General features: G+C 45.4%; 1 protein-coding gene across 2 annotated transcripts in view; it reads left to right on the top strand.

Annotated features, from left to right (window-relative positions):
• The window catches only part of opn7d (opsin 7, group member d), an 89,240-nt gene extending 79,067 nt beyond the window's left edge, over positions 1-10,173 (top strand). The window contains exons 5-7 of one of the 2 annotated variants that reach the window (XM_087262511.1): positions 3,298-3,436; positions 6,807-7,002; positions 8,419-10,173. In XM_087262511.1, coding sequence (XP_087118637.1) covers positions 3,298-3,436; positions 6,807-7,002; positions 8,419-8,916 — 833 coding nt within the window. In that variant the 3' untranslated portion in view covers positions 8,917-10,173. 2 annotated transcript variants of the gene reach the window in all.
• Positions 10,174-15,649: the final 5,476 nt, after the last annotated feature.

Here is a 15,649-nt window from a genome sequence, read left to right as displayed (position 1 = left end):
ATAAATTAATTAATTTAAAAAGTGTGACTGCTGAGAGCTACAGATTCTGGAGCTAGGGACACCGGCCCTCGCGGCCAAAAAACAGACCGGCCCACCGGAAATTCTCCCAGTTCTCCCGATTAGCCAATCCGGGACTGGTTGCTTCACAGCAAGACCTTCACTAATCCAAATCTCTAATAGGCCGGCTGTCATTTCTGTGCAGAGCTTACACATTCTCTCTGTGCTCGCATGGGCTTCCCCCAGGTTCTCCGGTTTCCTCCCACAGTCCAAAAACTTGCAACATATGTGAACTGACCAAACCAAGTTAACACCACAGACAAGCTCTTAATCATCAGTATATCTCTCCCTACCAATCCCTAATTTGTCATTAGCCATAAATATCAGGGGAGTTCTCTATAAACCTGAGCTCAAACTCCCCTCTCGCCATGTGAACGAGAGGGAGCCCAGGGCTCAAGGCACTGACCTGGGATCTGTTAACTTTCCAAAGTTGAGGTGAACTGTAAAGGGCTTTTGTGTTTGTATGTTCATATGTGCTTGTGTTGGAGGTGGGTGGAAGGTTTGGTTACATGTTTGTTTATTTTCTTTATGAATGGTTAAAATAAACCATTCATAAAGAAAATAAACGAACATGCTCTCTCTTGGGACAGCATGCCAAACACGCTTTATTGTCAATCATTAGCTAAGTGTGAACTCTTGAAACAGAGTAAGATGGAGTTTAAGTAAAATGTCTGTTGCATATGGAGAGTGATTCTACAGGTGGTTTGTCAGGCCCACTCACCTGTGTGAGGCACGCTCAGCAATGCAGAATTTAGTTTTTTAATACGATTATAAGAAAGTGTCTGGTGCAAAATGTGCAAACTATTCACTCCAGAATATATTTCTTTTTCTCCCTGATCTTCCTACGTATCTTGATTAAGAATTAGATTCATGCGCACACATCTCCTCTGTCCCGCCGCGATGCCACCCAAAGCCAAAACTCATTATACTCCTTTCTGTGTTTATATGATATTTCAGTGATGCCCGCTGTTTGTTTGGCTTTCGGCTCAATACTCTCACGTATTGACGGGACTCATTAGAGTTTTTGTCAGGCCGTACGGGTTTTGACTTTTGATTGACTATTGAAGAGATGAAGGCGTGTGTGGGGGAGTGGAGATCATTCAGATGGGGAAATTTATCAGTGTGTGGGCGAGCTTGAGAGCAGAGATTAAGATGGCAAGGAGGACAGCAGGGGAACAGATGGAGAACTTAGGTGGAGGAGGAGAAAACGCCTATGCAGGTAATGTCAAAATTTAGAGGCCAGATAAGATGTGGTTCCTTAAAGGGCCAATCACACCGCATGCACTTTTTTGTTCTGAGTTCAAGAGTTCACACTTAGCTCATGATTGATAATGAAGCTTGTATGGCGTACTGTTCCCAGGAGAGAGCCCTGAGCTTATAAGATCCTCGAGTTCTGGGCTCCCTCCCATCAGCAGGGCGAGAGGAGACTTTGAGCTCAGATCTTGATGAACTCCCCCAACTTGTTAATGGCTAATCACAGATTATAGGGATAGCTGTACTCCTATCTAAGAGCTCATCTATCGTGGCAATTTGGTATGGTAAAATTACGTATATTGTGTGTTTTTGAACTGTTGGAGCAAACCGGGGGAAACCCATGCGAGCATTTTGTAATAGGAACTACTTTTTTCCGCCTTTCATTCGCATCTGCAGCTGACCCTCAGAACCTCAGAAATCGTTGCTACTTCACCAACGTCATGTTCAAGAGTTCACACTTAGCTGCTGATTGATTATAAGCAAGTTTGGCGTGCTGTCCCGGGAGAGATCCGTGAGCCCAAAAGGTCCTTGAGCCCTGGGCTCCCTCCCATTTGCAGGGTGAGAGGGGAGTCTTAAGGTAGATCTCGACTACTCCCCCCTTGATAAGAGCTGATGACTAAAATGAATGTTTGACTGTAGTGCTAAATTTAGATTGATCAATTCACTTGTAGTGCATGTTTTTGGAATGTGGGAGGAAACCGGAGAACCCGGGGAAAACCCACGCGAGCACGGGAAGAACATGCAAACTGTTAAATGACTAGAACCGGTGACGTTCTTGCTGTGAGGCAACAGAACCAACCACTGGGCCACCGTGCTGCCCTATGAAGGGAAAGGTGGAGAAGTAGGGGTGGAAGGGGGGATTCTTCAAATCGAAGATGGCTGTAGTGAGAAACCCTGGCTCTTTTTAGTGGGTTAGGACTGGCCTGATTGGTGGATCATACGTAGCTAATGCAGAACCAGCCGTGTTCAATCATAATCACATAATCCTCTCGAAAATTAGTTTATATATAAACTTCACTTAGAGCTAATATGTGAATGATTCTCTAGCATAATGTCTAAAGTGGTGACAAAACAGGTGATTTTGCTCACATTTTTAGGTATTAAGGCTGAACGACATGGAATGCCATCAGAGATTTCCCAGTATTTCCATGTTGCAATCGGGAGATCACAATAATTGACCCCAAAAAACGCCAAAGCAAAGCAAAACCTAACAGATTACAGTTGTATAAATACAGCACTACAACATACAAAAGAGAGAGATTGAAATATGAAAAAAAAGTTGAGTTTTTCTCGCCTAAGGATTAATAGCAGTCTCTACCACCATTTTGTGGCGCAACTGTCTTTGCTCTGCTCAGTATGACGGCCGCCGATCTCTATAATTATAAATGTTTAAAATAGGCACTACCCTTAAATAAACAACGGCATTCACCTAAAAAAGCCTCAAAAGTGTATTATGTTGTCCAAAAACTGCAATATTTGTCAAACTGCAGTGAGTTTATTGATCTGATGTCACTGTATGTGGGCGGAGTAATACACAGAATCTTGTTTGGCAATCAGCCAATCAGATTCAAGAACCAGACAGAACTGTCATATAAAATATATATAATATGGCAAGTATTATATATATATATATATATATATATATATATATATATATATATATATATATATATATATATATATATATATATATATATAATATGGAAATAAATATATATAAAAATTGTAAGTGTGTTGACTGGCTGATATGCAAAAGTTACATGCAAATGTATGTTTTATTTGACGGTAAAAAAACATATATATATATATTAGTTTTATATAATTTATTTATTTTTATATTTATTGATAATTTATCAAATATTTTTCTTTTTTGTTAGTTTTTTAAGTATTTGTAGAAAATATATTTAAGATTAATAAAAAAGGCCTCTTTTTATATGATTCAAAACATTATTTTGCCAAATAACTTTGTTTTCTCTCTTTTCATAGGTAACAAATTCTCCTACTCTCATGCCTGTCTGATGATAGTAGGGGTTTGGTGTTATGCCATGGTGTTTGCTGTGGGTCCCTTGGCAAATTGGGGCCACTATGGCCCTGAACCCTATGGGACAGCATGCTGCATAGACTGGTAAGTGCGCGGTAGAATGTAAGTGGAAATACTAAAAGAATCTCCGAAAGTCAGACACACAAATCCCCCCCAAAACAAAAATCTGCCTAAAGGTGATGTGTGTAATATACCATTAGCAGCATCGCCACCTGCTGCCACAATGCAGGGTAGTCTGTGGGATTGCCTGGGCTACAGGCTAGTTTCTTAGATTCCTATCTCCAGCTCAATCGAATGCTAGATTTGTTTTGCCTGTTTTTTCATCTGCCATTGGAAAATTGTAAATGTGACCACTGTGACAGTTTTGTGTCAAGAACTTGCATTGTACTGTCACTCTTTGGAAACAAATGCCTTATTTATAGTTGCAAATTAAATAAAGATTGAACAAAGCATTTTAACATCAAAACATGTTATGCTTCTTAAAGTAATCAAGAGCGTTGGAGGTTCTATTGAACTCACATGGCTTCACTCTTATTCAAAATGATCACATTATTTATAAATGCATTTTATATCTTTTTCCATTTGTTTATAGGATAGTGCAGACAGGAGATTCAGAGGCTCATTTGTCTTCAATAATTCTGTGATACGGTCAGGTGGCTGAGTGACACCAAATACATCTGGGTGACAAAAACAAACTAGGTTTTCATCAACTTGTGTTAATGCACATTTAGATACATTGCATGAAAAATGAGTGATGGATATATACAATTTATCAACTTTTTTGAAACTCCCCTATTTTGCTCCCCTAAAATTAAACAGATCCGTTTTGAATTTGTTCAGCTGATCTAGACGCACCAAACACACATACACATGCAAGACTCAGCTGGAGTTTGAAGTCATCAGTTTTTGACATGCTCAGTAACCCAGGTCCTGATTCCTTACAGAAAACATACATTAGATTTGCATTTACGCATTTAAAACCCCAATCAAAAACAAGTTGGGACGGTATGAAAAATGCTAATATAATACGAAAGATTTCCAAATTTAGGCGAAGCAGTGGCGCGGTAGGTAGTGTTGTCGCCTCACAGCAAGAAGGTCGCTGGTTCGAGCCTCGGCTCAGTTGGCGTTTCTGTGTGGAGTTTGCATGTTCTCCCTGCATTCGTGTGGGTTTCCTCCGCACTCCGGTGCCCGGAGGCACTTTAAAACTTGTTTGCAGGAAGAACGGGAAAAACTGAAAACACTTGGTGTCTTCAGTCCCTAAACGTCATTTAAGCATTGTAAAAGAGAATGGCAACATTACAAAGTGGTAAACGCTTTACTGATCCAACTTTGGAATATGTGTTTATGTTGAAAAAATAACACAATACAAATCATGAGGAACACATCAAATAATGTTTGGTGTATTCTCTGCATTTCCCAGAGAAGGGTTGTGGCTGGAAGGGCATCCGCTGCATAAAAACGTGCTGGATAAGTTGGAGGTTAATTCTGCTGTGGCGACCCCGGATTGATAAAGGGACTACGCCAACAAGAAAATGAAGGATGATGTATTCTCTGCAATGAAATACAAGTCAAAGTAAATTTGGAAATCACTACTGTTTTTTATTTGTGTTTTCCACACTGTCTCAACTTTTTCTGATCTGGGGTTGTAACAGAGTTGTCGTAGCTTTTTAAAGTGACTTACACCCACCTGGGCAGCAGTTTTGGGATTGGTGCCTTGCTCAAAGGGAATCAAGAGGTATTGAGGTGGTTTTAAAGTGGTAGCGAGTAGGGATTAATGGTATCAGAATTTCACGCTACGATAATTCCTCGGTATGAATGGCACGGTACGGTATTTATTGAATAATTTAAAGGAAAAACAAAACTAATGAAAAGTCTCGAAAAAAGTGGCAAAAGTGTTTATTTACCTCAGCACTGAACTAATTAAACCATGTAAAAAAAATAAAGATTCAATTTAGTATTGTTGAAAACTCATCACATTAAACATTTAATCACTCACTCACTTAGATAGAGGTTTTTTAAGGAAAATTATTATATAACTATAATCTGGTAAATGCTGGGATCTCTGGGCATGTCCCCTGCAACAGAAAAAAGAACCCTCTCATTTGGGACTGAGGTTTCTGGGACAGAGAGATATGATTTAGCCAAGGTTGACAGCAGTGGGTAACGTTGCGCATTGTCTTTCCACCACTTGGGAGTACAAGCCATGAGTGAGATAGAGGTCTCTTTGTGGTACAAGTCAATGTCTGCATCAATCTAACAAGTGTGCTGTGTTCTGCAGCCCCCATCACTGTTTTTAGTCGTATTCCCCGACTTTTATTTCACCACAGTCTGGCAGTGCCTGCATACTGTTTTTTTCATTGTCTGTCACCTTTTCTCCTTTTTCGTATCTTTTTAGAAAGAAACCGAAATGCTTCCACACATCCGATTTAAAACCCGCTTTAGGTTCGATCATTTCCAGCTCTTTTTCTTCCCAGCTACTAGCAACACACTCCATTTCCGCATTACTGGATCTGTAGTGACAACAGACGGCAAAGGATGATGGCCCCGCCTAGGCTGATGGGAATTGTAGTTCCCGCTACCTACCGTTCGCTTCAATCGCCTAAGCAAACTTTTCTCAGAAATATAGTTTTATTGAGTCATCCGCCTACGGTAATTTTGAAAAAAATTACTATTGCGGTATGACAGTATTTACAATATTGTTACATCCCTAGTAGCAAGTGGTATTAAGGTAGTGTTGATGTGGATATTTATTCCCTCAAGGGGATCAAGTGGTATTGAGGTGGATATTTACTCTGCACGTTTGCACCTTGAAAAGGCACCCTGATGGCAACCTGATTAACAGGGAGGGAGTAAGTGAGGGACTCCCTGTTTCTAATATTTACTTCATGGAATAACAATAAATGTATCATATAGTCCAGCACATTCGTCGTGCCTAGAATTCAGGTAGGAGAATGGTTTGTAATCGCACATCGTTGTTTCAGGATTACGTGGAACTGATACCATACCTCACTGTCCTTAGAATAGTGGAAAAGCGGCTTTAGTTCCAAAACACAGAGGCTTTTTGTTTTAGGCCTGGACTGTGGAAATCCATTCTTTGGCCATTTTTGCAACACAGCATGACAAGACAGACAATGGCTTAATTCCTTCAGCCTCTGAATTATGGTTTCAGATGATCTGCTCACCTTAAAAGATGCACAAGAGTCCTCAAAACAGCTTGTCACATGAAGTGCTCCTTTATCATGTTAAATGTTTGGCTCAAAAGAATGTTCTGCAGCTGTTTTTTCCCCTAGTAATGTATCTAACAAAAATAAGTATCACCAAAGGATTTCAGTCTTGTTTTATAAATCTTGGGGCTATGATAGTGATTAGTAATTTCAGCCAGATGCAACAAACAGAAGGTGCCCAGAAGCTCTTCGACAAGAGCTCAAATGTATGGCTTTTGTTCTTCTTTCAGGTACGCACCAGGCCAGGATGCTCTGTCCATGTCCTACATTATCTGCCTGTTTCTCCTCTGCTACGCCCTGCCACTTGGAATCATCCTCCTCTCCTACATCCTAATCCTGATCACAGTACGAGGGTCCCGGCAGGCAGTACAGCAGCATGTGTCGCCACAGACCAAGACTACAAATGCACACATCCTCATTGTGAAGGTAAATCATCACACTCGGTTTTAAAGGATCTGAGTGGAATGACATGTAGAGTCGTTGAAAAGAGTGGAATTGTGTGTGTGACAAAAGTTAAAAGGAAAATAATTGCTATATTAAAATTAAAATAAATAGATCTTCATGTCGCGATGCAGTGGCGCAGTAGGTAGTGCTGTCGCCCCACAGCAAGAAGGTCGCTGGTTCGATCCTCGACTCAGTTGGCGTTTCTGTGTGGAGTTTGCATGTTCTCCTTGCGTTCGCGTGGGTTTCCTCAGGGTGCTCCGGTTTCCCCCACAGTCCAAAGTCATGCACTATAGGTGAATTTAATAAACTAAATTGGCTGTAGTGAATAAGTGTGTGAGATTGAAAGTGTATTGGTGTTTCCCAGTATAGGGTTGCAACTGAAAGGGCATCCGCTGCATAAAACATATGCTGACAGAGTTGGGGGTTCATTTTCTGTGGCTTCCCCTGATAAATAAAGGACTTAGCCGAAGGAAAATGAATGAATGTTAATGCATGCTACAGCATAGTGCAGTATTAACAATAGTGAACTGTAATAAATACAGTAGCATACTTTAGGGTTCACTACAGTAAAATGGGGTGTATTGTAGTGTATTATATGATTGTAAAAAAAAAACTAGTGTAGTATTGGGTCATTTGTTTATATTACTGTAGTTGTTGTATCACCAAAGTCACTAAAGATTTACCACAACAGATTAAATCACATACTTTACTACAGTATGGTTCAATAGTATTCTTTTACTACAAAAGTACTAGAGTTTTATCCGTTTTCCAATACTCCCAAAACAGACTTTCAACCCAATTGTCCCTAATCTTTTAGCAGATTGTGAATATGTACCCCTGTATACATATCTGGAGAGAGCGAATTATGTAGCCAGAGGTACATATGGCTTTATTTCGTTTTTAAAACGAATGCTAGGGGGCGGTATGACACCACCGACGGCCTCTGTTTCATTTTACGCTACCAGCTGACCACTTACCTCCATGTGGAAAACTTATTTGCTCTGTCAGGGGCTCGTCAAAGTCGCCACGTATGTAATTGAGTTGCAGAGAGGAGTTGACCATGACGATGGGGTTCAAGTCCGGCGAAGAACGGTTCCAGAAAGCAGGTAAAACAAAAACAGTGGCCTCTGGTGGATTTACATGAGAGGAGCAGGCACAAATGGCACTTGTGAGAGAAATTTGAGATCTGAAAAAGAGTACACAGTGGCCTCACAGTGGATTTGCGAAAACAAAAACGGCAAAAAAAAGTACCCTCCTTGGGTGTATTTCGCTATCCAGAAATGTATACAGGGGTACATATCCATAATGAGCCTGAGTTGATAAACTCCAATGTGGGCTGTTTAAATCCCCCAGAGCATAATAAAATGTTCTTAAGAGCTATTTTTGGTTCTCTTACAGCTCTCGGTGGCAGTGTGCATCGGTTTTCTGACCGCCTGGAGCCCTTATGCGGTTGTGGCAATGTGGGCTGCGTTTGGAGAGCCTGACAATGTCCCACCAATGGCCTTTGCGTTAGCAGCTATATTCGCCAAATCCTCCACCATCTACAACCCTGTGGTCTACCTGGTATTCAAGCCCAACTTTCGCAAATCTTTGAGCAGGGACACGGCTCAGATTCGCAGACGGATATGTTCCAGCCCTTGCAAGGGAAGCCCTGTGCCTGGAGAGAAGGATCTTCAACGGCAAACCTCTTTACGCTGCAACAAGGACGCTAGTAACTCGACGCGTCTCTCCAACGGCCTAGCAGACAGCCACGGGGCTTGTTTCCATTGCACCGAGACAGACCCTCATTGTCAACAGACCCCGACTCAAAGGACTGCCTGTGTGCTGGTCGGGACGTCCTACAGCGAGGTGACTGTGAGTCAGCTGCCAGAGAAGATGCAAGCTGACTTCTTGTGAAGGCCCTGCAGGCTTTCCCAGGACAAATGTGGGTAAACGATGGATGGGCAGCCTTAAAATGCGACTTCTGGCCACTAGAGATAAGCTTGACGTGTCAAAAACAGGCTGTGTCTGAAAACACTACAGATACAGATGTCATGCATTTGGAACAGCAAAATAAATAAAGCTCCGCCTTTAAAAAGGTAACCGACCAATCCTGTTGTAGCGCTTGTTGTCGTCTGCCATTTTAACCAGACTGGCTTGTGCTCTGAAATATGTTCAGAGAAGTCTGCCGTCACTGTGAAGAGAAAAAAGGTCAGCATTTAAAAGAGAATTGAACGTTTTGATAAACTGAGCGTTCTGAAAACACCTGAATTTATTTTTTATTTTAGTTTTATTTTATTCGGGTTCCTATGGAACTTTCTGTTAGGCTTCTCTGAGCCAAGGGGGTCATTGTTGGGTTGATTGTTTAGTGTGGTCAAAACACATTTGTATTCATTGACAGTGGTGTCACGAGTTTTGGTCACACGCTACTTAAAGTCCATGTTAACTGAAAGTAGCTGAGACTTTGATATTAGTATGTTGATGTACCTCCTCCTGAATATTGAGTAAGAAGGAGGGGCTTTCTTTTCGTGCATCAGTCGTTCATAGCAGACTAATGGTAAGGGGGCGGGATTCAGAATATTCTGGCTGAAGCCGTCAAACTGACGTCAACACAGAAGGAAACACTCAAAACCCAGAAGCAAACGTGAGACTTTTATTGAAGATTACCAATTTTTGTGGATTAAGTTGCATAGATAAATTGTTCATCTTAGAACTAACAATGTGGGCTAGCAAAAAAAACGTACATTTTGATTTCACACTGATTTTAATATAAGTGCGAGATGTCAAATGACCAGTTCCTTATTTTACAATGAAGCACCAAAGAGTTTCACCTTAAAGAAGTCGTTTGCTCAGTAATCATAAATTACTCTCCCTCAGGACATCCAAGTTGTAGGTTAATTTCCTTCTTCAGTAGAAAACTAAAAAGGATTTTAAGCTCACAGTTCATTCTTAAAAAAAATTTTGTTCACTTTGGCATTTTGGATTTATCTTTTTTACCCTTGCAACGAAGTTTAGTTTTGCTTTGGACCAACCTAAAAGAAAATTCTAATTAGTAAGAGCTAAATTTTTTAATTTTTCTCAAAGTATATAGTTTTGACTTGGTTGAAACTCATTAATTTATTTTCTCTTTGGCTTACTCCCTTTATTATTCTGGGGTCGCCACAGCGGAATGAACCGCCAACTTATTCAGCACGTTTTTCACGCAGCGGATGCCCTTCCAGCAACATATGATTTCTAGGAAAACTTTGTTGAAACTGAAAAAATTTAATTTAATATTAAATCAAAATATTTTTTTCTGCCCAAGAGGGAAAAAAATAACATTCACTCAAAGTTTTTATAGACCACAAATTAATGAATTAACTATAAAATCAAAGTAAAGTTGTACTTTGGACTAAACTACAATGCTGCGTTCACATCAGACGTGGCTTAAGCATCAGTTGCGAGTGATTTTCATGTTAAGTCGATACAAAGATACAAATAGATATCCGATTCGGCTATCGATCAAATGAGGTGGCTCGAATGAAGCCAGTTGAGTGTTTTGTGTGTATCGCACGAAACGATTACTTTGAAGAATCCAAATTTCAGCAGATGTTAACGCTGAATCAACCAATCATGAACCTTTGTCATGAACCAATCATGAACTTCATGAGCTCTTGTGGGGTGTGATTATGACGTAGCCTGTTGTTGGTGTACCAATAGGAAATCTTCCCGCAGACACCGGATAACAGTTCATCAAACCGGGCTGGGTTTAGTCGGAAGCACTATTGAAAGCCTTTATCATCCATGTACAGTTTCTGGAGGAGTTGATGAACTCACAGAGCTGGGTGCACCTCTGAATGGATTTAGCGGACTCAGACACGGCGCCGAATGAATCTACGCTGTTTTTCATCCTTCCTAAAGCACATAAACACAGCTACTCTCTCAATAAAATCCATGATAGCCATTTAACAATGAAACTAGAGTCACTGGGCAGACAGAAGCCCCGCCCATGATGCAAATCTGCGTCTATTGTGAAATGAATTTTATGTCTGAATGAATCAAATTTGATGCGCGAATAAAGAGATTAAACTCAAGTTGTTGTAAACTCGTGTCTATTTACGCGCAAATAGCGCAATTTATTTGTTAGTTCCGGGTCTGGTGTGAACACAGCCTTACAAATAAATACATACATAAAGTTAGTCTATTCTAAGATCTAAGGTAAACCGTCTGCTGGTAATTTCAGTATGGGTATAAGTGTAACACAAGATGGTAATCAAACTTACATTAGAAATAAATCAAAACTAAAGAGCAGTACATTTGAAAAATCTAAATATGCATCTCAGCTCTCAGAACTACATGGAGTAAACAAAAACAAAGACTTCGTAACGGTGAAGGGACACTAACAACAGAGTAGCAGATCCAAACGCAGGGTTTATTAGCAGGATGGTTAGGCAAGCACCAGTCAAACACAGGAGCAAACAGATAAACAGGCAGATGATCAAAAAGGCAGGCAGCAGACAGGAATAAGCAAACAAAGCAAAGCAAGGTTCAAAAACACTCAAGGCAAGGAAACCGCGTCATAATGTCACACACAGTTAAACAAGACTCAGCAACGTGTGTGTTTGAGAGGTGTATATATAGTCTGTGCAACTAGTCCTGAACAGCTTCAGCTGTGTCTGTTTGCGAATATGGGGATCTAGGTCAGTTGTGTGAGTGGTGCATGACTGAATATGTAGTTCCCCTTCGGGGGGAACTTCAGCACTATAAGTGGATTTGATTGTAAAATCCACGCATTGGGGGAGGTTCGGTTCAGAAGCTACTCGTCTGAAAGAGTATTGAACGGGCCAATTAAGAATGAATTGGCAGCGCAAGCCTGCGCAGGTGAGCGGCATAAGCAATCAACTGAGTATATAAGCTCACCTGGCGCCAGCAGACGCTATCCTTTTCGCTTCAGAGACTTTCTGATCGAGTCGATGAGGGTTCCTCCTGCTGTGACCAGCGATTCTGAGCGAACGAGAGCATTCTTCCGGTCCAGAGTGTGTACACGCAGTGGCAGACGGTCGAGCTGGGTTTCTCCCTTGCCTGGCGTTCTTTGGGTCCGGTCCTCCAGAGCGGTGCGTATAAAGTTGCAAACTTCACAGAAAGAGCAACACAGTCGTGCAGCACGTCCTTATCAGGACGGCGCTCCGACTGTGCGTTTCTGGATGCGGTGGTTTCCTGTCCTCGGATGATGGGCGCGGGCACTGCGTTACATGTCTGGGGGTCCAGCATGTTAATGCGCTGCTCGCGGGCAGTTCATGTCGTCATTGCGATGCCATGACTGTTGCGCAAGATCGCGGTTAGCCTTTGCAAAAGGGCGAACCACCCCAGTTGTCCCCTGCTCTGCAGCGGGCACTCGGGCAGATCTGAGGGTTTCAGCGAGAGATAATCCGTCGCCCACGGGCCCGCGGACCTCCCGCTCCTCTAAGCGCTCCATCCAAGCTTCGGGCGGGGGAAGCGATCCGTCTAACAGATGGTAGCCCTTACGCCCGATGACACCGGAGACCAGATGTCCACCGCGGCATCGGAGGGTGGGCTTTCATTGTCCGATGATGATCCAGACCCGCTCGCCCCCTTCGGGCTGGTGAGCGCTGTCACTACGGATCCTGAAACGGACATGTTAGCCGTGCTTTCCCGGGCTGCTTCGGCCGTGGGTTGGAGATGGTTTATCCCCCAGCTCCGCGGCCGGACCGACTAGAGGGGCGTTCCCTTCTTCCCGGAGGTGCACAGTAGGCTCACGCGGTCTTGTAAAGCACTTTTTTCTGCTCGTGCTGCGTGTTCCTCCACCCTAACCACTCTTGACGGTGAAACAGCCAGGGGGTATGTGGCGATTCCTCAGGTTGAGTGCGCGATGGCGGTAAATCCGCGCGGCGCCTCTTCTTGGCGGGGTCCGCCTCGTCTCCCGTCCAAAGCCTGTAAGTTATCTACCTCCCTCGGAGCTAGAGCTTACATAGCTGCGGGCCAGGCTGCTTCCGCCTTGCATGCGATAGCCACCTACCAGCGCTACCAAGCGCAGGCGCTGGCCGAGCTGCACGAGGGTGGGTCCAACCCAGGCTTACGAGCTTCGCACCGCCGCCGACTTAGCTCTTCGGACTACTGAGTCCGCTGCGTGTGCGTTGGGGAGGACGATGTCCACATTAGTGGTCCAGGAGCGCCACCCCTGGCTGATATGCGCAAAGTCGACAAAGTCCGCTTTCTTGACTTCCCCATATCCCCAGCCAGGTTCGGCGACACTGTCTGTGAATTCACCCAGGAATTCAAGGCGGTGAGAGAGCAGTTGGTGGGTGATGTCTTATCGGCGGTCCGTAGCCCGCTCCGCCCGCCGTGCCATTCATACCTGCTCCTCGCCGAAGGCGCCCGCCTACGAGAGCTGCTCCGCCCCCGCACACGCCTCCGGCGAAGCGAGCGCGTCGGGCACCTCGGAAGCAGGCAGCCCCCCTGCCCAGAACGCCGCTAAGTCCGGCAACGGACCGCGAAGCGCCCCTGGGACAGGCCATCTGGAGAAGAGGGAACTTGCTCTTTCCCCGCTGGAGGGCGGGGCCCCATTTCCAACGGCACTTTTTACTGCCATGAAAACATTATGAAAGGGCACTTTTCACTTCCCCAGATGTGACAGCCCGAAATCTGCCAGTCTGGGACGCTATGCTTTCTAGCTTGCAGATTCGGTGCGTTTCGCCAGTGGCTCACGAGCGCTGGGAGGACGGTCTCCTTTCTCCCACCCCTCGAGCCTCCCCTCCGGAGCTCGGGTTTGGAGTGAGAGCAAATATCTCACCTCCAGCTTTTCCGTGGGACCCGCGAGCTTCCCGGATCAGCACACCCACTCCGCGCTGCCCCACTGCTGGTACGTCAGCGATTGTAGCGATGAGTCCATTAGCGAGAGCTCTGCCTGCCTGGTTAGCGCGGGCCAGCTCTTCGCGGTGGCTCATACGCACAATCAGACTCGGCTATGCGATTCAGTTCGCGAAACGGCCCCCCAAGTCACGGGTGTGTATTCACCAGGGTCAGCCCCCTGTCCGCCCCTGTCTTGCGAGAGGAGATTGCTGTCCTCCTGGCGAAGGATGCAATCGAGCCGCTCCCTCCAGCCGAGATGGAGAGCGGGTTTTACAGCCCACGCTTCATCGTGCCCAAAAAGAGCGGTGGGTCACGGCCAATCCTAGATCTGCGCGTTTTGAACCGCTGCCTGCACAAGCTGCCGTTCAGAATGCTCACGCAGAAGCGCATCCTCCGGTGCGTTCGTCCTCTGGGTTGGTCTGCAGCATTAGACCTGATGGACGCGTATTTCCATGTCTCCACTCTTCCTCGCCACCGACAGTTTCTGCGGTTTGCGTTTGAAGGTCGAGCTTGGCAATACAAAGCCCTCCCCTTCGGGCTCTCTCTGTCTCCGCGGGTCCTCACCAAGCCCGCGGAGGGTGCCTCAGCGCCCCTTCGGCTCGCGGGCATCTGCATACTCAATTTCTTTACGACTGGCTGAATTTTGCCCTCTCTTTTGATTATGCACAGAGTTGATTATGCACAGAGACAAAGTGCTCTGGCACTTCCACCTGTGGGGGTTTCAGGTCAACCGAGAAAAGAGCAAACTCGCCCCCGTGCAGAGGATCTCTTCTCTCAGGCTGGAGCTGGACTCGGTCACCATGGCAGCGCGCCTCTCCGGAGAGCGCGCTCAGCTGATGCTGTACTGTCTGAGAGAGCTCGACAGTAAAATAGTGGTCCCACTGAAACTATTTCAGAGGCTCCTGGGGCATATGGCATCCGCAGCCGCTTCATGCCGCTCGGATTATTCTATATGAGACCACTTCAGCACTGGCTTCACGATCGAGTCCCCAGACGCGCATGGCACGCGCGCGCACACCGAGTCTCTGTTACTGCGCTGTGTCGCCGCGCCCTCAGCCCTTGGAGCGACCCCTCGTTCCTACAGGCCTGGGTGTCTCTAGAACAGGCGTCCAGTCTTGTTGTCGTTTCAGCAGACGTTTCCAACACGGGCTGGGGGGCTGTGCGTTGCGGGCATGCGGCTGCGGACCTGTGGAAAGGTACCCAGTTGCATTGGCATATCGCCTGGAGCTGTTGGCAGTGTTCCTCGCTCGCCACCGTTTTTTTCCGGTGTTGGAGCGGCAACACGTGCTGGTCAGGACGGACAGTACGGCGGCGGTGGCGTATATCAGCCGTATAGGGGGTATGCGCTCTCGCCGCATGTCTCAGCTCGCCCGCCGTCTGCTCCTCTGGAGTCATCCGCGGCTGAAATCGCTGCACGCCATTCATATTCAGGCAAGCTCAACCGTGCAGCCGATGCGCTCTCACGGCAGCCTTGCGTCCTGGAGAATGGAGACTCCACCCCGAGTCTGTTCAGCTGATATGGGCACGATTCGGGGAAGCCCAGATCGATCTGTTGCTTCCCCCGAGATCGCTCATTGCCAGTTGTTCTTTCCCTGACCGAGTGCTCTCGGCACGGATGCACTGGCTTACAGCTGGCCTCGGGGCACGCGCAATACGCGTTTCCCCCAGTGAGCCTGCTCGCGCAGTTACTGTGCATGGTCAGGGAGGACGAGGAACAGGCTGCTGGTTGCGCCCCTCTGGCTCAACCGGACCTGGATGTCAGAGCTCTCCCTCGCGATAGCCCTCCCCTGGCAGTCCCTTC

This window comes from Danio rerio, chromosome 8, assembly GCF_052040795.2.
Source record: "Danio rerio strain M-AB ecotype USA chromosome 8, GRCz13ab, whole genome shotgun sequence".
In the NCBI taxonomy this organism is placed as follows: domain Eukaryota; kingdom Metazoa; phylum Chordata; class Actinopteri; order Cypriniformes; family Danionidae; genus Danio; species Danio rerio.
Note: the sequence above shows the minus strand (reverse complement) of the source record. Positions and strands in the feature narration are given on the sequence as shown.